The sequence below is a fragment of the Cryptotermes secundus genome, unplaced genomic scaffold (assembly GCF_002891405.2).
Source record: "Cryptotermes secundus unplaced genomic scaffold, Csec_1.0 scaffold142, whole genome shotgun sequence".
NCBI classification, from domain to species: Eukaryota; Metazoa; Arthropoda; class Insecta; order Blattodea; family Kalotermitidae; genus Cryptotermes; species Cryptotermes secundus.
Window position 1 is genome coordinate 436,874 of NW_019743148.1, and position 23,029 is coordinate 459,902.

At 40.5% G+C, this 23,029-nt stretch overlaps 2 protein-coding genes across 6 annotated transcripts in view; one reads left to right on the top strand and one right to left on the bottom strand.

Annotated features, from left to right (window-relative positions):
• The window catches only part of LOC111873746 (ionotropic receptor 75a), a 28,812-nt gene extending 23,163 nt beyond the window's left edge, over positions 1 to 5,649 (bottom strand). Inside the window, exons 1-5 of the mRNA XM_023868691.2 lie at positions 5,608 to 5,649; positions 4,737 to 4,817; positions 2,697 to 2,999; positions 1,888 to 2,012; positions 1,540 to 1,713 (exon numbers count right to left, since the gene is read on the bottom strand). Coding sequence (XP_023724459.2) covers positions 1,540 to 1,713; positions 1,888 to 2,012; positions 2,697 to 2,999; positions 4,737 to 4,817; positions 5,608 to 5,649 — 725 coding nt within the window. The remainder of the gene's footprint in view (positions 1 to 1,539; positions 1,714 to 1,887; positions 2,013 to 2,696; positions 3,000 to 4,736; positions 4,818 to 5,607) is intronic.
• Positions 1 to 23,029, top strand: part of LOC111873758 (facilitated trehalose transporter Tret1) — a 186,858-nt gene that overhangs the window by 26,534 nt on the left and 137,295 nt on the right. The window lies entirely within an intron of this gene.

Consider the following 23,029-nt stretch of genomic DNA (forward strand, 5'->3'; position numbering starts at 1 on the left):
TGCGTAAACAGACCCACCTGAAGTACAAGATGTCGGCCCACTGCCTCCGCTAGTCTGACCCATGTCGAAGAGAGCCTACGGCTGACAACTCTCTATTCTGTTTAAAATCAGATTTCCAAGTCTCTTGAATTTCCCTCATTTATAGTCTTAATTCGCTGATTCAGCGTGGACGGCAAGGGGGTAGATAGCTCCTCCCTTGTGTTCTAATTTCCTAAAGTTAGGCTTTCATTGGGTATTCTATGTGGCTGGGGGTGGACCTCTTGCGTCTTATCGCTGTGTATTTACTCATATGACCATCTCCAGTGGCCTAGTTAGCGGAGCGTCTTGCATACGGTATTATGCATGAATGCTGATTATCGCATTCTTAACCTCATTGCGTGTCCATGTGTTGTCATCTTTGCTCTTTCACTGCAAAACACTTTTCGCAAGTCTCCAGGCACCTAGGTAATGACTTAAATTTTCAATCCCAAATTTGATCCTCAACAATTAGTTTCAAGCGTATCCAGAAAAAACATAATGTGACCGTTTATGATATGTACGTATGCCTGATGCCATTAGCCACCTCGATAATAGACCCAATCAGGAAATGAACGAGAATGTCTAAAGATGTTTTGGAACTTCACTGAGAAGCTTATCGTCACAGAAGGCCCACGGGGAATGAAGTTTACATCTATTTTAATTTGTCCATCTGTTTCGATATCATACATTGCTGCATCAATGCTATGTAGGATCAATTACAGCTGTATTGTTTCCTGACGTATCCATACTTAGTGGTACAATGACCATATTATTATTATTATTATTATTGGAGGGGGTGGGTTTCCCCATGCACCGCGACCAGTGGTCTATTGTACGTCCCACTGTGATATTCTACCAGTCTCTATACCCTACCGATACTGGTGCGTGCCATCAGTCCCGACTCAGCCAGCGAGTTCGGCCTCTACTGGCTCAGCGGTATCTAGATGCTTTCCCCATCTACCAGAGGCGTTAGAGACTATTGTTGGGCGGGAAATGTCCTTATAATTTAGCTCAGAGACCTCCTTGAGGCATGAGGTTCTTTTACGTGCCGTAAAGCTACGACACGGGACCCACGGCTTAAAGTCCCTCCCGGAGGACTTGTTCCCTGAATTTTTCCGCCCTTAAAAATTCCACGACCTCCGCCGTGTTTGAATCCGCGTACCTTGAGTCATGAGGTGGGAACGTTACCCCTAGACTACGGAGGCAATGACCATAAGTTTTTCAATAATAATGATATTACAGCCTAAATGTTCGTTAATCCCGTCGCCCTTTATTATAATAAATCTCCAAATTTTACTGTTGCTCATAAATAATTCCATTCTAAGTTGTATTTATATTTCATCTAATAATAAAAATTTTTCTCTGATATCAGCCTATAATAAATTGGATTGCTCTATTATTGTTTTGAGTGTGCCGCTTATTTCAACGGGCTGTTCTCTAATACTCGTATATATCTTCATTTCATTATATTCATGCATTTGAAATCGTAGCTATATTCTGTAACAGTTCTGCTTTACTTGCCTGTACTTCCAAGTTCTTGCATTTATGTAATCCATACACATGTATCGCGCTTGATTGATGAACAGGCCGGATACACTGAAGTCTACCTCTCGGTTCTTCATCATCAGTGACAAACCTTCAAGTTTTCCATTCTCAACGACATACCCATATAACGAAGTGGGCTTAATGATTACCCTAAGAAGAATTCACAAACTCAGTTTTTGTACAGTATGCTTAATAAGAAACCTATTTATTTATTGCACTGCAAAACACAGTGTGCCTTGCTATATTCTCCTGAGGTGAGACTAAAAGGTCTAAGATACAAAAATTACAGTATCATTATATGCATAGTGGGAGTATGTAACTTACGAAAAGTTATAGGACAGCTCGAGCATTTGGAACAGTCTGTAATGATATGTCGCCATAGCGTCCTTCATCCTGTTCTCTGGTTTAACCAGTTCTTCTTGAAGGTTCCTCAATGGCATGTTGTTTACCTGATAAGGACAAGTGACATGTGTGCATCTAGTGTTTCGCTTAATGGGGGATGGAGTCCAGCTGGGTCCACTCGGCACGGCGGCCACTGATTGGCCTATTGTAGCTGCCCCGGATGATTATGATGATGGAGAATTTGGTGGAATGAAGATTGGCAGGGGAATCCGAAGTGCTCGGAGAAAACCCGCCCCAGCGCCACTTTGTCCACCACAAAACCCACTTGACTAGATTTCGTTTTTAATACGTTTATAATTCATTGCATTTTTATACCTTGTATTTTATAATGTAACAGTTATCAAGTGTCCAGCTTTACTATCACAGCAGTTCAATAGTGTGTGAATATAGTAATCTTTTGCCTGATGATGGCTTCAAAAGCCGAAACATGTAGCTAAGGTAATATTAACCTTGACCGTTATGTTGTTGTGTTACGACAGACTCCAGTAAACAATTGAATCTGGTATATTTATTTATCGTCGTGGCGCATCGTGATAAGTCTGGAAAGTACAAAGTGGACTCCTCTGTGCATTAAAGAGTGTATGGTTGCCTAACAACGAAAGAGCGATGGACAAATCATTTAATGCATTAAACCTTTTATAGTTTCATAACAGCAGGCAGAGCGAAAAGAAAAGGAAAGACAGAAGGATTATATAGGCGTAATAGTCTGTAGATTTGCAGTGACAACTTACCAATAAAGCAGCTGTGAACACAATGCCTTTCATATCATTTCGTCGTGTGTACTTATATTGAGTTAAAGTGATATGAAGACCCCTCCTGGGGCTCCAGTAGCCCGCCTTGGTGCCATATATGGGCCAGCTGTAGTTGATTTTATAGAGGTCGTACAAGGTAAACCGATCGAGGTCAGTTTCAGGATACACCCACGTCATCTCAGTGTCGAAGTTGAGGTTAAGAGTTTCTATGTCGGATGTGTACTTCTGTTTGCTCCAAATTAGCCAGATGAAACTAGCGTTTAAGGAACGGCGTGCAGAATTCTGGAAAGAACATTTTAAATAATAACTAAGATATATCCACAATTAATTTTAAAGAGGATATGATTATAAATTTGTATGAAACTTGGTCTCTTACTCTGGTGGAGGAACTTAGATCAAGTGTTTGAGAATAGTGCAACGGAGAAGTGGAGAAAATTACATAATAGACGCTTCAGAATCATTAGCAAGATGGGAGGGATTCGATAGGCAGGCTATGCAGCTGGCCTGAAGTAAGCAAGAAAGGTACACAACATTTTGGTTCGAGATCTTGGCAGAGATGTAGGGATAATATTGAATTAAATCTTAAAGAAATAGGTTAAAAATGTAAGAATGGGGCTGAACTAGCAGAAGACTATGCAATGGTGGGAGTCTGTGAACTTAGTGTTACGCTGTCGGTTTATGTAAAAGGAATTAATTTCTTTACCAGCTGAGTAATTCTCAACTTCTCGATAAGACTGTATGCAGTAGAGTTATAGAGTAGTACTTAAGAATGCTCACCACTATTTTATAAAGAAGGGTAATCGTACGCATAGTGTATAATCATAATAGGGAATTTCTGTATAAAAATACCTGTGTGTCATTTTATAGAATGCAATAAAAGAGAATAATACATTTTTATATGCAAATAACAATCCATCTATTTCGCCTACCTTACTTCCTTAAAAACACACAAAAAAAACAGACCTATAACATCACTGTGCTGCCAGTATGTTCCCCCATTTCAGCGGTTGAATCATTTAACCGATTTTTACTGAACTTGGTATGAATGTCATGCCATTGGAGGCCACTTGAACGCCGCACTTTTTAATTTCCTACAATCAGTAGTAACATGTCGGATGCGCGAACTTTCAAGGCAGGAACGGAAGCAGCCCTACTTTCTTTATGATCCTGAACTTCCGTATGGTAACAACTTGGCAAAATATGCCGCGTTTCTTAAGGTAATATTCCTGAAAAGTATAAAGTAACAGCATGGCCTTGCGAAATCTTTCTTTAGCTTTCGGTTTGATGGCGATAGCGGACAAATCGTTGGAGTTATGTGAAATTTGGTATAGAAGTTGATAGTAAGTCTATGTGTTGTGCGTGAAATATTGATCGTAATTCAACAGTCACAAACATGGCGACGGTTCGAAGTCTTAAGGTTATATTCTGCAAATTTAATATAAACAGTTTAAGAATTTAAGTAAATGTTCATCATCATCATCATTAGTAATCTGTCAGACGACAGGTCCACAGTCTCTTCCAAAACAGTTCCTTCACTTAATGCGCTCTAGAGCTTTCTCCTTCAAATGACAGTATCCTCTTCTGTCCCCAAGGGGACGCTGCTTCCGGCATCAGTTTTTGGTGTCTCTCTTCGTCTGATACCTACCCTTTGACCTGTCCAGCAAGGTGAGGCCCTGCCAGTAGCTACGCTACCGCTGGTATAGCTCTCAGGGTCCTTGGCATACTCAAACCCCCTCACCACGATAAGGTGTTGACACCAACGAAAATGTTCTTCACAGAATTAAAATAACAATAATAACAACATAAGTCTGTGTAACAGGAAATTAGTTTATTATTTTGGTGTGAGCTCCGTTTATAGATCTGCATGTATGCAACTTATTTCGTTTTAATTGGTTTAGCTGTGCCACTTTAGGGAATACAGCTTCTCCTTTATTATAACTCCCTCCCCCCCCAAAATCTAATGGCACGAGAAGGGCGGAACGGGGAGGCCAAGAACATGACCTTAATCTATCTGCTTACTAGCAAATTGTGTTCAGTGATTGCCGCAAAGTTACCGATTTTGGGGGGTGTGTCAACTTGCTGGAAGATTGTGGGGACGTCCTTCAAACAACCAAAAGGCCTTACATTCTAGCACGTCCACATAAACGGTTTATTTCCATTGTCTGCGATTGTGAGCAAACACAGATTCGTCTAGGAATATCTCTTACATACTGTAGTTGTTCGTGAGGTGGCTGAGAACCACAAACTATACAGTTATGCTCCTTTGTAACTTGTGTCATATGCGGTGTTTCTTAACCAGAAGAATGTGGAAGGTACGTTAAGGCTCACATGCCATTCCAGCTGCAGAAGTATATAGGGTGGATGTACGCCGAACTACAAATGCAGCTCATATCGAAATGATGCACCAAAAATAAAAAGAAGATACATTGTTATTTATAAGTCAATTTATTTTAGTGTTCTGTTTTATTGTATTCAGTACATACTCACGTTAGAAATACCAACATTCTTTTGTGGAAACTGCATACACCAAGCGTTGCAGTTCATTAACGTATTTGCCGGCAACTCGGGCTCTATAATGTCGAATGCTTAGGATTGAGATTAATGAATCATTAAGGACGCGGAAGGAAACGACCGTGGCCTAATCTAAGAAACTGTCCCAGCAGTTGCCTGGGGACTGAAGAATACCACGAAAATCTCAGAATATTCGGTATGCTAGTCGAGGTATGAACAGGGCACTTCCCGAATGCAAGTCAGGAATATTACAGCTTGAACTAAGTTTCCCCAATATCAAGACTTTCAGTGTGCCACAGAGTAAGATCACATTCAGTTGAGATGTCAGGATAGGAAACCTGGATGTCTTTTCTTTGGTGGATGTGTCTTTAAGACTTACCTGCAGGAGATATTCCTTGCCTTCTGGACAGTCATAGTCCATGAAGATTCCAAACCTGTTGTATGATCGCTTAATGACAGGGTCGATAGCGTTAGAAGGAGATTTCTCCGGATCTGGGAGGATCATCCAGAACTTACCTGCCAACATCAGAGATTTCGACAGAAGAAAAGTGTCTGTTGAAAAGTACAAAAAAAAATATACTTTAAAACCGAGAGAATATTCATATTATTCATGATCACGCGGTCAAAGACCGCTCGAAACAAAGGGTTTGGGTCTAATGCTGCTTGAAGCATGGATGCATGTCCGCGTTCATGGGTATTTTGTGTTCTCTGTAGGCAGATGTCTGACGATGGACTGATCCCCGTCCAGTGAGCCAAACCAATAAGATTTCGTACTTTCAGAATTATTACTAAATCGGAATAGGTCCTAATCTGCGAGCTGAAGAAAAATAAGACTGGCCTCATTCCTTTAACCATAAGCCCATTAATGTTATCCTACTGAAATATTTTGATTGTCCTGTATTTTATACGTTTGTTTGAACAAGGCTGTCCTTCCAGAATTGCCATTATTGGCGGAGACTGTGACTTTATACATATATGGCTCTAAAAGTATGTTAAAGTAGGAGAGGAATTTTCTTTTGGATGACAAATGAAGCGTATTATTAATACGCGATAGCGTAGTTGGTTGAGGCATTATGCTACAAGCCGGAAGGTCGCGGGTTCAAGTCCCGATGAGGTCGTTGGATTTTTTCAAATGACCTAATCCTTCTGGCCGCACTATGACCCTGGGGTTGACTCAGCCTCTTAACAGAAATGAGTACCAGGAATTAATTAAATAATTTTCCTCGGGAGTAAAGCGCAGCCGGCACGTAAGGCTGACAACCTTACCCCCGTTTGTGAGCCGATTGTCTAGATAATGTGGGACCCTCAACGTCTCACAACTCTATGGGCCTTCACGGCCTGTTACAGGGATAGTTTTACTTACTTTTTACTAATTTTTATTATTGGCCCTTGTTCTGCTGAGTTGGCACGCAAATAAATAAGAATTGACCTACTATAAATATATAAAAGAATTATTTACTTAACTAATTTTTTGCCCACGATAATATCTGGATAACTGTTTTGTCGTAAGAGTAATCCAGTTGTTGTAGGCATATACGTGTATCTTTGTTTCTAAACCGGTTGTCCCCGGAAGCAAACATAACTGGTTAGAAAATTATGGTCAGTGTTGTAGCTCTTGTTATGCATCTAAAATACTGTTTTGCAACTTGTGTTTTTTTTCCTTTTCAGCCACTAAATAATATACTCGTAGTCGCTGGATCGAATCCCGATGAGGTCATTGGATTGTTTTTCAATTTACCTTCTCTTAATCCATCCATCCGCACTGTGGCCCTGGGGTCGACTCAGCCTCTAACAGAACTGAGTACCAGGAATACTCTTGGAATGTTCTTGGGGGTAAAGGGCGGCCGGCGCGTAAGACTGACAACGTTTCCGCCATCTGTGAGCCGATTGTCTAGAAAATGTGGGCACCTCAGCATCTCAACTCTATGTGCCTCAACGGCCTGTTACAGGGATACCTTTACTTTAACTTATACTTACTTTACTAAATATGGCCTGTGTTGAACCGGAAAAGGGGCATACCTTTCCCAGATGGATTAACTCGAACATTGGGCCGCTCCATAGCTCAAGCGGTTAGTCGCTGGCTTCCCACCGCGGCGGTCCGGGTTCGATCCCAGGTCTGGTCAAGTGGGATTTGTGGTGAACGAAGTGCCGCTGGGGCAGGTTTTCTCCGAGTACTTCGGTTTCCCCTGCCAATCTTCATTTCACCAATTGCTCCACAATCACCCTCGCATATCATGTGGGGCTGGTACAATAGGCCAGAAGTGGCCGCAGTACAAGGGACTTAGTCCCACCCCACGAGCATTAAAAGAAAAACAAACAAAAAAAATTCGAACATTTCGTAATTTTGAAGATCCATAGAACGAAAGTTGGTAGGACTGTTGGGCTCGTTTCTAATAATGCGAGCGCTTCTATTCGCCTCATTTTCCCTATTCATGTGTTCGTGTATTCACATGTACAATATTAGGCAATGTATTCAGACGAAACTTGATGTTTATAAAATTTAAAATTTGTTATTAGAATTTGGTCCAAATTGAACAACGAAGTTTGCCACTTTGCAAGAACCTCAACATCTTACATGTAAGGTAAAGGTAAAGTTGTCCCTGTGCTTAACTAATCAAGCACTACGCCATGAAGGCGTATGGGGGAGTGGATGTATAGATCCATATTTTCTTGACGTCGGCAATAACTGGAGGTGAATGGTCAGCTTCACGCCCCGGCCGCTTTACCACCGGCGAAAGAGCCCCCCGGTACCCATTGTATAGGAGGTTTGGTGGACCCCAGAGCCGGTCTCGGCGACGTGGAGAAGAGAAAATACTTGATCCTACCGGAACTCGAACTCCTACCCCTCAGTCGTTCAGCCCGTAGCCAGTCGCTATACCGACTAGGTTATCCCGGCACAGTTACATCGTACATGTACGATTTCGTATTTCAATAAATATTCAAGTGATTCGGGCAACATTTATAACGACTCCATCACGTGATGTTACGAACAGCTTGCGATATAATGACCATGAAATAAGGGTATTTAAGTGAAGTCATGAATAAGCGTATAGCAAACGCGCATGTTCAGGAAATTTTATGTTCTCTGCCAAGAGGTTTTCTATTCTGTACATTCTTTACCTGTATTGTATACTGTCTCCGGTACACCTTTTTAAAATCGACTGCAATTGACTGTCGAGGAAGCGCTTATCTTATCCGGTTTAATTAATGTTGCAGACCATTTATGTTCGAGTTCATTGTTACAGAAGGAAGTGTCTTGTGAGGGTCTAATTGTATTCGCAACCTGTTTGTTAATATGAGTTCCGAACATAACGTCAGAGTATTGTTGCTGGTAATATGAATACCAGTTTCTCATTTAATTTCGTGTTACAAGAATCGAATTCTTCTTTAAAGATGGTCATAACTCAAACGGCCGCAATGTAAATCCACACCGTCGTGAAGACATCACGTCTTAAGGCCTACATAAAAAATATTTATTCTGAGGAGTGTATGGTCTTCATACAAGTTACGTAAAATTTGCACAATTCAAAATTATTACATTGCAAGCATATTTTATTTTCTTTATAAAGTGAATTGAATTAATATGTGTAGGGGTTCTGAAATGTAACGATAACTTCGAAATAATGAGCACAACACCGTGTTTTAGCATAACATGGAAAATGGTATATCTGAGTTGTCATAGCTTGAATCTTTTAGTCCTATTATCAGAAGGATGTGATGATGCTGCATAATGACGGATAGTGTCAAGATATTCCTAAGTAGAAATTATGAAGGACTCTAAAGATGAAACAGTTTCGTCTTATTATCACAGATGGCCGCACCATAGCTCAAGCGGTTAGTCGCTGGCTTCCCACCGCGGCGGCCCGCGTTCCATCCCGGGTCTGGTCAAGTTGGATTTTTGGTGGACAAAGTGGCGCTGGGGCAGGTTTTCTCCGAATACTTCGGTTTCCCCTGCCAATCTCCATTCCACCAATTGCTCCACAATCACCCTCACCTATCATCTAGGGCTGGTACAATAGGCCAGAAGTTGCCGCAGTACAAGGGACTTAGTCCCACCCCACTAGCAATAAAAAAATATAGTATCACAGGTGACTTGCTTTGAGTATCCGTACCGTGCTTGGAGCATGTAAAACTAGTGATGATACGAACAGAGTTGTGCCTGAAGTGGTCTTCAACAAATCGTATCGTTTCTTCTGACAGCCGACCAGCGGCCGAACAAAACAGAAGCAGCAGAAGATAAGTTCTCAATTTCTGCATCTCAGTCTTCTACACTTAACTTTGTTGACGTACTTTCTTTCCGGGATTTTATATAATTCCGCATTTCTTAGAAGAAGCACAAGAGAGTGACACTCGGAATTATAAATGTGTTTAACGGAAAATTCACTGAAGAATTTCTTTAATAGATGGAAGGATTGCATTTGTTAGTCACTAAGACTGCTGTTCGTGGCAATAATATAGCAGTTGTAAATTAATAATCAGTCTTATCATTCCGATTGTTTCTTAGGGGAAGAGAAGGCAAGGTTTAAAAATAAAATGAAACCTATAAGACATTCTTTTGAACACAGGTAACTTGTTTCGTGCGACAGTGATAACCCTGAAAAGCCTTCTGAATATTATCAGAAAAGCGATTACGTGTGCTGTGACGTTAAAAACGAAATATGCTAGAAAGGTACAGTTACAGTGAAACATCACTAATTCGGACAACGGTTTTTTTTTTTTTTGCGCGCTCGTTATGACCTTGATCACATTATAGCAATCAGCAAATTGTAGTAAAAGAACAGTACAAAAGAGGCACACAAACCAAAATAAGTTCATTTTTTAAACATGGTCTCAATAATACTAAGTATGTATGCTACCTAAACTGGTTTTAAGGCTGATGTCATAACTTACATTTTTACATTTTATGACAAGTAAGTTGATTTTGTGTTACCGTATTTACGCATGTATAGGCCGCAGCACAATTTTCAGACAGAAATTATAGAAAAAATAATTTTCTTGGAATATTATTTCAGGAGTAGAACACCCTGTATTACTAATTATGAATATAATTTTTTTTAAATGAAGTGTGATTTCGAATATAAGCCGCACCCCAGTTTTCCTCTTGAATTTTTGGCAAAAAATGTGCGGCCTATACATGCGTAAATACGGTATATAGCCCAAGTTTCAAAATAAATTCGTATTTCCTAAGAAGACACGTGTAATTCATTTTATAACTTCCCTGAACATATTTTCAGTAGCACTTCTATAATTCGGACTTTGCTCATTTTGACAAGGGTTGTCCCCCAATTAATATAAATTAGTTAGGTCTTATCTGCAAGTTTTCTGCATTTCGTTATTTTCTCACCGTTCGCAAACGTTGGGTTATTTAAACTATACAGATATGTATTATTAACATTCTTTAGACTGCTTCTGTGGTCTAGTGGTCAGATTTCATGTCTACAGATCCAGAGTTCCGGGTTCAGTTCCTGGCGCTACCAGATTTTCTGAGAATTAGTATGTCTGGAACGGTGTTCACTCAGCCTCGTGAGGATAATTGAGGAGCTATTTCAAGAAAATAGCGGCTCCGGGCTAGACGCGGGAATCCGTTTCGCTGACCACGCGACACCCTCTATCCGCAAAAGTTGGCACTAAATTCACCGACAAGCGGCGGTCGCTCAGTCGGTATAATTAGCTTGCGGACTACAGACCACGGAGTTATTCACATTCTTTGTTCAAAGTTTTATTTTTCTCCTGTCATCATTGGAGGCTTTTATTTTAAAGACGCAACTGGGACACTTTTGCAGGGTTTAGAAGGTAATATTATTTTGCGTTCATGCCACAGTAGAGGTCGAAGACCGCGAATTCTGTCACATAGAAACTAAACATCCATGTCCAGTGTGGGCTACATATTGAGGGCTCCCATAAAAATATAGGCGTATTAACTGAAATCCTACATTTAAAAAGAATATAAATACAAAACAAATTACTATTACCAATCTAACAAGAATCATTTAATTCGAAAATTCGGTAGACTGAGATTTTATGAGGACAAGTTTTGATGATTAAGGTACGGTAATGGTTTCAAAACTTAATGTAATGGTGCCCCCTCAGCTTAGGACAGTTTTTTCACGTCTTCTTCATAAATTTATGTGTAAAAAGAACGACCTTTTTCAGTTCTTCTGTTTTCAAAATGAATATATTTTAGGTTGTAATTAATTAATATTCATTAAGACTTTACAAATGCACGAAATTAAACAATTTATCTCTGATATCTTAGGAATTATAACCAATTCAGTTTTAATATTGTCACTTGATGGGCTGTGGCTATAGACGGGTTTTGGATTGATGACTAGATTTACTGCACACTTTGATACAGAGCGTGACTACACTTTACAGTTCACTATTACACACAGTAGTGACGACAGTTACGTCTTCTCTGCCATTGTTTGGTAGCGGCTTCCAACGATGAACTTTCTCCTTCCTCTGGGTTCACGGGCGGTCTTCAGCCTCAGATACCAGCTTCTAACAGCGAGCCGCTACTTAGCAACGGCTGTTGTATAGTTGCTTATTTCGCGGTCGTTACTTAACAGCGGTTATACTTGTCACAGTATGTACCTTTCCCAGGATATCCTGCGCCCCATCCCCCAGGAGGGTGCACCCCATATTCATTAGTTGAAATTTTGCAATATTCTCTCTTTGTTGCTAATGATTTGTTTCCCATTATAGTAATATCTCTAAGGCATGACTCGCCATTTTTAAATGTAACCTTTAAACAGACTGATAGTTGACTGCAACCCACTTCTAGGCAGTGGCTCAGTAGACAGACTTCCGCATAGGCACAATAACGTCACACTGCAACAGTACCATCACGTGAGTTGTTTTCTGTGTTGTCCATGCGGCTCCTATATAACGGATATCTGTTTGAAGTAGAGTCAGAGTATGTGTGGAGAGGTCAGGAAAGCTCAACAGTTGGGAGACTAATGTAGAGTGCTTACAAGAGAAGGGAATAGAAGACGTGACGTGTGTGTTATATTTACAGAAATCTTGAAAGTGTTACAATTATTTGTAGTTACAACTAATGGATATTCAATAAACCGATTCACCAATCCAAACCCACGTCTCAGTCACCCAAACACGTGACAATACGTTGCGTTGCCGCCAACCACATACTTCCGTTTTTACTTCTCTTTGTTTTTCTTTGACCTTGTGGATGATCATGAGTGTATTGTGAGTAACATCGGTCATTGGGAGAAAATATTATTTGACCTTGATTCACATTATTTTTCAAGTTGTGTAAGCAGATACAAATAAAAACAGTAAAGGGTAATGTTGCTTTGGTGGTTTGTGCCACGTCTTGGAAGACGTGCAAATGAAGCTCAAGACATTCGTAAGTCAAGTATTTCATGGATATAGTAATAATGCTTCGATCGCTTTTAACTCTCTAATGAGAGTTTCTAGTAGCCATAGATATTTATAAATATTTAGTGTATTACATTTAATTTCATTGTTGAACACAGAATCTTGGTACTACTTTGTGAGATTGATCATTGCATCCGGCTGAATGGTGATGTCTGGTACGGTATCCATGATGGATGTTCTCGTGCAAGTTAATTTCTCGTCTAAAACGAGACCTTATGCCCTGTACGGTATCCATGATGGAGGTTTTCGTGCAAGTTAGTTTTTCGTCTAAAACGAGACCTTATGCCCTGTACGGTATCCATGATGGCTGTTCTCGTGCAAGTTAATTTCTTGTCTAAAACGAGACTTTATGCCCTGTTCGGTATCCATGATGGCTGTTCTCGTGCAAGTTAATTTCTCGTCTAAAACGAGACCTTGTAACTGGGCGTTCATCCTGTGTTGGACGTGTTACATCTTTCACTGCGTTTTTCCTGCAAAAAATTACCCTTTATTGATATATGTACTGTAGAATTTACGTTTATTAGCATATCATTTTGTAGATATATGATAATTGAGATAGATTTCAGACTTAAAATCTGACGGAAGAATATTTTAAAACAAACTGTAGGTAACAACAGTTTAATTGGAATTTCGTGGCATCTTAAATCTGAATACCTAGCGTGATAAGCATAAACATGATAAACTCATAATAAAATCACATAATGATATCATTAATATTTAAATTGATAAAATATGTTATTCAGACTAGTGTCTGATCTTATGCGAAGACTGACTGATATACTGATTTTGTAAATTCTTGATCTCTCTTACCTTCTTCTGATCCTTTCACCAGCGAGCACGATCAGAGAAATAATAATTCCCATAGCAACAATCAAGAATGCTGGGGAAATCTTGTCCATATCAACGCTCACAAACTCTTCTTTAATCGTACAGGGTGGTTTGGGATATTTCCACACTCGATCTTGGTAATTTACCAGGCCTCTTTCATAAATTTTCTTCATTCTGCATTGTGAAATACATAAAACTGAATTCTGAAATCACATTTTACATTTACTTCTGTAAGATGTTCTCGGAAAATAATGCCTAGTTTTATTCAAAAGTTTCAGTCTATATGTTGAGGTTAGCAAGAGCTATATTTAGTGTGCAATTTCCACGCGTAACTATCACTACAAGACATTCCGCCTACGTTAAACTTGTTACGTATTGTCTTACAGTTACATGTTGTCTCGTATTAAGATAGAAACAGAAATCAGATGAAATTACCAGCATGTTTATGCTTTGTGTTCATGCGAAATTTGACGTTTCTAGTATGAATGGCTCATTAGTAACCTCCCGTAAGCCAAAGCTAAATATAGGTTTTGCGTGGCTTGTATATTTCCGAAGACTTACTGCCAGGGAAACATTGAAGACCGCGCTGTATATGGCGCTGCTGTAGTTTTCACTTCACAAATATACACTGTAGAAGTGTGCTAGAATTATGATGGTAAATATAGAGGTACATATAATGTAACATATAATGACCTGCACTTGTATTAAGTTGTATGGAAGTCGATCATTTTGTTAAGGGAGCCAGATATATGGACATAATTATATCATACGTCCAAGAAAGTAAAGAAGACTGAAATTTCATTACGTAATTCCATTTTATAAAAATATTTTCTATCAGGAAGTACCCTCACTCACTCATGGAGCTGAGCCCTTCTTCAGAAACCGCCAGTTGTGTAGCTACTCAAGAACTTCCCAGCATTTTATGGAACCCGAAGGTTCATTTTCGTGTTCACAAGAGCCCTCCACTGGTCCCTATCCTGAGCCAGATCAATTCAATCCATATCATCACATCCTGTCTTTCTAAGATCCATTTTAATATTGTCCACCCACCTACACCTTGGTCTTCCCAGTGATATATTCAGCTTCTTTAGCCTAGGTCGTTTATCCAGAGGATCCGTCCAGGTCCGAGGCTTTTTGAACATTTTCATAACAAGCTTATATACGGTGAGGAGTTGTTAGCCCCACTCCCAACCCCCAAGCTGGAGGACCATCCCTTGTCGGCTGTCCGCTACGCTTATTCAATATATTCGCAGCTTCGCTTCATACTTGGAGGGCGTCTCCTCCATCCGCAACTCAGGAAGTGCCCAGTTTATATTATTCCCGGTAAATTAAATATCATTAAGGGATCCGCTGTTAGTTTAGGACGACAGACATTCAGTTACGAGCCCCCAATTGTGAGAAGACAAGTTGTTAGTACGGCGGTGACTCAGGAAGGTTTGTTACACTTCAGTGTGCAATGAATTTGACTTCAATTAAGCAGAATCGGAGGAAAACATGTGCTAAAATGAAATTCCATGGCCTATCGGTCACGTTACGGAATTACTAAGAGGTTGCTTTTACTGTCGCTCGTTAATCCTCTGAAAGTAGAAAACGAGTAAGAGACGAAAATATGGAAGAAACTTTTTATCTCGCTTAGTAGGAAGTGGAGTCCAGCTGGGTCCATTCGGCACGGCGGCCACTGATTGGCCTATTGTACCTGCCCCAGGTGATTATGATGATGGATAATTTGGTGGAATGAAGATTGGCTAGGGAAACCGAAGTACTCGCAGAAAACCCTCCCCAGCGGCACTTTGTCCACCACAAATCCCACTTCACTAGACCCGGGATCGAACCCGGGCCGCCGCGGTGGGAAGCCAGGGACTAACCGTTTGAGCTATGGCACGGCCTAAGATATGGAAGAAAGGTGCTCATACACTAAAAACCCCGACTCTTTGACGTTATGTGGTGTTCGTGTGTGAGCTTTTCCTCTGAACTGTCAACAGACAGTACGAATATACTAGTAAATGAAAGTGAACGTCACCTTGACTATACTTACGCAACCGAAAACGGTTCTTTATACGGCGACCCCCATGGGATAGCGAGGTAACACTTCTCAGGTGGGAAAATTAACACTTCGCTTAATTCGCACTTCTCTTTCTCGGAGAATGTGTCTTCTATCTCGGGAAATACCTTCAGGGCTTCCGTGTGAAATACGAAACGCTCCTTTCTCATCTTACCAAGCGCAATGTCCCGCGAATAATAGGCCTGGTTGGGAGGTGCCATCTTCTTCTGGTATAATTCGTGGACCAAAGGATCTTTATTCATCTGTAAAAACACGTAATTTAGCGTATCAGTTCTTCAGAAGTTATGAGGTCATGATGGATGAGATTGGTGGAAAATATAGTACGCAATATGTAAAAGAGAAGAAACACAGGTATCAAAGACGCCCAAGATAATGGCTTTCCAAGAGAGCAGACTAACTAGTTCTAAAGGTGCTTTGGAAAAGGAAGTATTAACACAAATAACTGACTACAGTAACCTCAATCCTTATTGAGAAGCTGATAGTCTCTCAGCTTTTCAAGGAATTACTTGGAAGTTTTATTATCGTGTTCACAATAGTATACCGCTGGTCCCTATTTTTAGCCAGATGAATCCACTCCAGATCCCCAAAACCTTATTTCTTAAGACCCACGATACCATTTACGTCTAGCTCTTCGAAATGGTCTCCTTCGGGTATCCCACCAGACAGGTTGGTATAGCGGTAACTCTTTAGACCTCTGTTCGATCTCGGCCAGAATATCTGCTGTCCTGGTTGAGGTTTTTCGCAGTCTCTCTAGACAGATGTTAGGATAGCACCTGAATTAGAACATGACCGTTACTTCAAAATGTTTTCCAATTTTGTGACATCCTCCTACCATTCAACGTTGTATGGCCTGAGATGCGAGAAAGTGTCGTGAAATAATCTGTCTGCTTGCCCATCTCATCTCTCCAGAATTTGTTGAAGATGAATTGTCAGGCTCAGTACAAAATTATTTTCCCAACCCGTGTTACTTTCTGTGATTAATCGAACGTACAGCTTTAATTGCCTGGATTGTGGCGTACCTTTTAAGCGTGATGATGCAGTTGTAAAAACTGTGAAATTAAACGGCAAGAAAACTATAACGTCAAAAGGCTTGGTAATTCCGGTTTTATGACCGATAGTCATCTTAGAAAGGAAAAGAAGAAATATAAAAAATACTGTAAGAATTAAATCCATCATAGAGTAAACATCTATACAGTGGGACATGTTGTAGGATAGTTGGTTGAGGCACTACGCTACAAGCCGGAAGGTTGCGGGTTCGATTCCCAAAAATAATTGACTTTTTTTCAATTTATCTAATCCTTCAGCCGCACTACAGCCCTGAGGTTGACGCAGTCTCAAACAGAAATGAGTACCAAGAATCTTCCTGGGGCTAAAGAGTGGCCGGCGCTTAAGTCTGACAAGCTCACCGCCATCTGTGAACCGATTGTCTAGAGAATATGGGAGCCTGGACGTCTCACAACCCTATGGCCCTCCATAGCCTGTTACAAGGATACCTTTACTTTAATTTACTCTGATAAAATATTAAATCAGTAAGATAACAATTACAGGTATAGTTAGTGCCTCGTAACTTCAGCCGCGCGGAAAGGTAAACGCTGTTGTGGAGCACGCGAAGCTGTACACTTGCTGTGGTGACGTTCAGAGCTACTCCCCGAGCGGAAAGCATTGCCTACGGAGAACAGGAATAGATACACGACGTACTATACACCTGACCACACTCCAAGACCCTGCATTCCAAACTGGTAGTACCCACGCTTACGTAAGCTGATAAGACTGCTCCCCCAGTTCCGCGAGAGATGGTATGATCCCTCTACCACGGCTAGAGTTCCGAGGAACTAACAGTACTTTCTGTTCAAATTTGGTCGTACTTGTAATTGTAAATATATTGGAAGTAACGATTATAATAAATGATGACCTGATGTATTTTTAAAACATATACTGGAATGTATCCCTGATGGAGGAAGGAGGTGTTTAAAATATGAAGTGTTCATAAACTCCATGGTCTTAGTCCGCAAGCGAACTATACCTACCGAGCGACCGTCACTTATCGGCGAAGTTAGTGCCAACTCTTGCGGATAGAGGGTGTCGCGTGGTCAGCGCAATGGAGCCCCGCGACCGTTAATTTCGGTTTTCTAGGCCGGAGCCGCTATTTCCTTGAAGTAACGACTGAATTATCATCATGAGGCTGAGTGGACCCCGTTCCAGACCCACTACTTCTGAGAAAATATGGTAGCGCCGTAAATCGAACCCGGGACCTCTATATTTGTAGCCAGGAACTCTGACCACCAGACGACAGAGGCGGTCATATGAAGTGTTCATAGCTATTATAAAGAAAAGTATTGCCAAATTTAAACTTATGATGAGATGGACTTCAGTTTGGGAACAGGTTTATGGACCGAATCCATGATCGTATCTAATGGCGCTGACTCTATAAGTAGGGAATTATGACTTACTGCGAAGTAAGGAACGCTGTAAGAGATGTCCTCTGCCGCAAATTGAAGCGAACTGTCAATGAGGTCCCGTGTCGTGCGAATTGTTTTAACTGGTGTGCTGAGAAGTGAAGACACGAGACTGGCTCCATAGTTGATATTCACCATCATGGACAGAATGAAAGCCGCTAGGAATGACATGCGCCATGCTATCCACTTTGAATCCATCGTTGTGCCTGAGTAATGAACAGGTTCGAAAGTTAAAGTCGTAATGTAACTGCATTACGTTGGCATTGTTTTTATTTTATGCTTTTTTAATTTGTTCTCTTTTATATTTTTACTTATTTTTAAAATTATTTACATATTCAGTAATTGTTAATTCACTCTAGGCCCAGGATGGTTTATGAGGCCATTACTTGATTGTGTCCAAGCAGTGATTCTGAGTAAAAAAAATAATAAAAATAGTCTTAAAATAATATAAGTTAATAACATTGAACCTGTAAGGAAAGAGAGAGTCAGTAAAATTATGGTTAAATTTCACAAATTCTGTTCATCATCAGTAATTGGTTCGGGTGATTATTACTTCCTTTCAGTCATTTGCGAAATGGCAAGAAATTACCAGATATTCAGAATTAGTACACAGTATCACGTTTAATTCAAGATGAATAGATTTTAAGATAGCAGAACATATAGTACACATGAGAAAAGAGAATAGGCAAATATTTTAGTCACAAAAGTTGAAGAGACCAGGCTAAAGTAAGTAAATAATATTAATATGGATTTCAAGGACATTGGTTTTGAACGTGCTAATTGGACTGAACTGGCTCAGTATGTTCCAGCAGTGGGTTATTATGATGGCAACGTGGACAGTAAAGAATTTCTTGATCGTCGGAATGGTTGTCACCTGTTGAAAACTGCTCTGTAGCACTGAGATTCTGAGTTGAGTGTCGCATAGAAATTGATGAAAGAAAAATGTGTCGAATAATATTACAGATAACGAAGAACCATTGTTTGCTGTAGCCTGTATATCGTACAGTTTATAGTGAAATAAACGAAATATACTTCTCCTTTTGAAGAACCAGAATATTGCGTATTGTACTGTATTTAAAAGAGTCCGCCAGTGACCATATCCTGAGCCAGTTAAATCTAGTCCATATCCTCAGCTTACTCCTTTAAGATCTTTTAAATATTATCAGCCCGTCTATTTCTAAATCTCCCAAGCTATGTATTTTCTTGGGATTTGTGGGTAGAATTCTGTATGCATTCTCATCGTCTCCATGCATGCTGTATGCAGTGCCCATCTAATTTTCCTTTATTTGATCAGGTGTGTAATATGTGGCGAAGAGTTCTATAAGTTACAAAGCTCATTAGTCACTATTCTGTGTTCCTTATGCAAGTAATCTCGTCGGCTCCTTGTTCTCAGACATCCAAATTTATGTTCATCCCTTAGAACGAGAGACCAAAAATTATAATATTCTGTAGATTTTCATCACGAGACATGGAGGAAGTAAACAGTACCAAGCATCCCTCAGATCTAATCTGTCATGTTCGTGAATGAATGCAACGCGATTTTCAACACAAACACGTCGCTGTAAGATGTGTTTTATTACATCAAACTGGTTTTAACAATCTTGATACCTTGTTCGCTTACGGCCCCGATGATAATCATGAGGGAGTCACTCCAGGACCGCACCGTCTCCTCCTCGTGACTGGTGGCCAAAAAATCGAACGTGCTGGTCTCTACCCATGACACGAAGCGGATGGTGAGGATCACGAGGACCCACATCCCGGCGCAGGATATCCACACATTCATTTCGAACGGTGTTAGGAGCACCGCGCCGTATGCCCCTGTCACGGGAGGGTGCCGGAACAAAGCGACGATCCTAAGTTTTCAAGAAATTGATTTATTAATTGACGGATCCCTATTAATACGTACATACTGTGACGTATCGACCCACTGCTAGGCAACGGCTCGATAAACACGTTCCTGCAGAGACAGATTCATGTAGACAGCCTGTTGCTGGGTATCGGACCAATAAAGACGTGGCTATAACTATACGTGACAAGAATGAAAGATGTTTTTATGTGGTCCGCGCTGAAACTGTTTGCTAGGCAACTGCGTGGTAATAGTAGAAAGGCATGTAATGCAGTCGTTGCATTGCTTTCACCATATACCCTTGGTTCGAATGGATTTCAAGTCATTTTGTTGTTGATTTAGCAGAATCCTGCAAATAAAGTTGTCCATATTCTGGTCTATTTATTATGTTTGTATGTAGCTGTGAGACCAAATGGTAAATATGGAAGGGAGGTGTACCCAGAAACAGGAGGGACCATTTCTAAGAGGAGATTTCATCTCGGCGCCCATCGATTCGAATGCCTTTGCTAAATTGTACGCTCGTACGAATATATGTTCTTTGAAGTTATTTGCTTCACGTGTATCCCCTGTAAGCAACTCCTCTATTGGAGTGGGGGTCTCAGATAGCGGGTCAAGTGAAATCTTTCTACCATGAGAGCATTTAATGTAGTTATTCGATGTGTTTATCTCACGTCCCCAATACCTCGTATTGCGATACTCATAGCTATAACACATATTCCTTGTATCATGCTCTCCATGTTTATTATTGCCTGCAGATTATTAGCATCCGACAGCCCTACTTGATCAGTCCTGGTTCTCATTTTCATTTGTTCTCCTCGTGTTTTAACGCTATCTCTCCGTCTTCGTAATAGTAGAGTTAATAGGTTAACCCATTTCCTGTGCGTCAAATAACCCATGCTAATCCAGCAGTGAATGTGCTTATGGTATTTACGGAGGACCCGGACGTAGACAAGAGACGATAAAATGCACCTGCGAGTACATCATGACTGGAGGTTTCTGCATTATTTGCTGAAGAAGACAGGGGACCACTTGTAGATATTGACATAAGCACATATCACGCGGCTGTTTGCTTTAGAAGTATATCGATCATTGTGTTCACAGAGTGTTGTACCAGAAGAACTTACTTAATCCATTCCTCTTATACCTTTACGGTGTCGAGTTTTTTTTTTCATTTTTATCATTTTACAGCCGGTAGGACTCCTTGGTCGAGTAGTCACCTCTTCGCAAGGCCTCTACCTAAACACAGGACAACACAAACACAGAATAAACACATACACATGTCAAACATCCATGCCCTGAGTGGGATTCGAACCCACGATCCTTGCCTCCGAGCGAGCGAAGACAGTACATGCTTTAGACCGCTCGGCTACCGTGACCGGCGTCAGACGAACAAGATTCATAATTGTCTTTACGTACAATGAAACAAAATATGTTAATATTTAATTAAAAAAAGCTTTTCAGATTTTCTAGAACGGCATATGTTGCGCCGGGTACAGCTAGTATACTTATGAGTATATAAATTAGTGATAGTGGATATAAAAAACTATATTAAATTGGACACTACCGGAATTCCCATGTCGGTGTAGATACGAAATCCATACATCTGTATCGAGCCCGATTGATAAGAATTGCAGATACGCTCAAATCTACTTCATGGTTCTTCATCATAAGTGTCAAACCTTCCAGCTTGCCATTCTCAACCACGTAACCGAAGAACTTACTGGGTTTTATGTCCGTCCTGTAACATAGTTAAATGTATAGTACAGTAGTTCGCATAATGCCAAGATCAAAGTATACAAAACATGAATTCTTCAGGATGTTTTGTGTGGGTGCAAAATGCGAACTCTTTGTGAATAGAACGTAAATTAGAAGTTCCATATTTTGATATTCTGGATTATAAGACCATATATCATCGCAGATTGTTAAGGCGTACCAACGTCTCAGAATTATTGGTCTACCAGTCTACCAGACTGCACAGTGTCATTGCTGGATCACAGTATAAATCTCCACCAACTGGAAAACTTAAAATAAGTTACAAGTGTTTTTACAGAATGTTTAGAAAACTGTTTGGAAGTATGAAGGATGAATTAATTGAGCTGTTTAGGATATGAAGCCCACATAACGAGGAACTTCGTGATTTATATAGGCTACCCAATATTGTTGGATGTATAGAACCACACTTTCTTGACCTCGGCACTAGTTCTTGGTGAGTGGTCAGCTTCACGCCCCGGCCGCTTTACCCTCAGGAAAGACCCCCCCTCCCTGTACCCATTGAATATGGGGTTGGGTGGACCCCAGAGCCGGTCTGAACGACATGGAGAAGAGAAAATTCTTGACCCTACCGGGACTCGAACTCCTACCTCTCGGTCGTTCATCCCGTAGCCAGTCGCTCTACCGACTGCGCGAATTAAGCACAGGGGCAACATTACCGTTACCTGTACCCAATATCGTTAGCGAAATGTATCACGCCACGATGTGTTTGCAGTATGACTAGAATGGGAACCAAGAAATGGATTCCGAAGTTTGGTGGGGACACAGCTTCGAAAACGTCCGTTTGAAGATTGAGAAGGACTTTGGAATATAACATGAAATTGGATCTTGAGGGGGTGATGAGAGATAGAGGCAGGTGGCTCGGCATCATGTCCGATGGAGGGTTTTCTTATCAGCGATGTTGAAATTCCGGGTTCTGCTATCACAGTGTTTGTTTACGTGGAGGCACGTTACCTGCTTCATTGTCGAAAGTATGAACCAGAGACACAGTTACGCAACAACTGTCAGATGTGCTTTCATGTTTACACCCAGGAAAATATGTGAATCTTAGGCATAGTTTTTTTTTTAACTTACGAGAAGTTGTACGTCTGCTCGAGCATTTGGAAAATCCTGTAATTGTATGTGGCCATGGCGTCCATTTTCCTGTTCTCTGGCTTAAGCAGTTCTTCTTTCAGGTTTTCCGTTGGTATGTTATTCACCTAAAAGTTACAAATGCCTTGTATATTTATATTCTACTTTCAGTATATTGTTTAAAGAAAAGTCAGATTTATGATACATGAGACGGGAGTCATTTTATATAATTCCTATATCTTGTGGACCCACAGATGCTTGAAAAACTTCACATTTCACAAAATAATGTTTGTATTGATTGTGAAATAACATCATAGCAACTCTAGGAATTTATTTTCTTCATTTCGTAGATGTAACTGATCAAATGTTA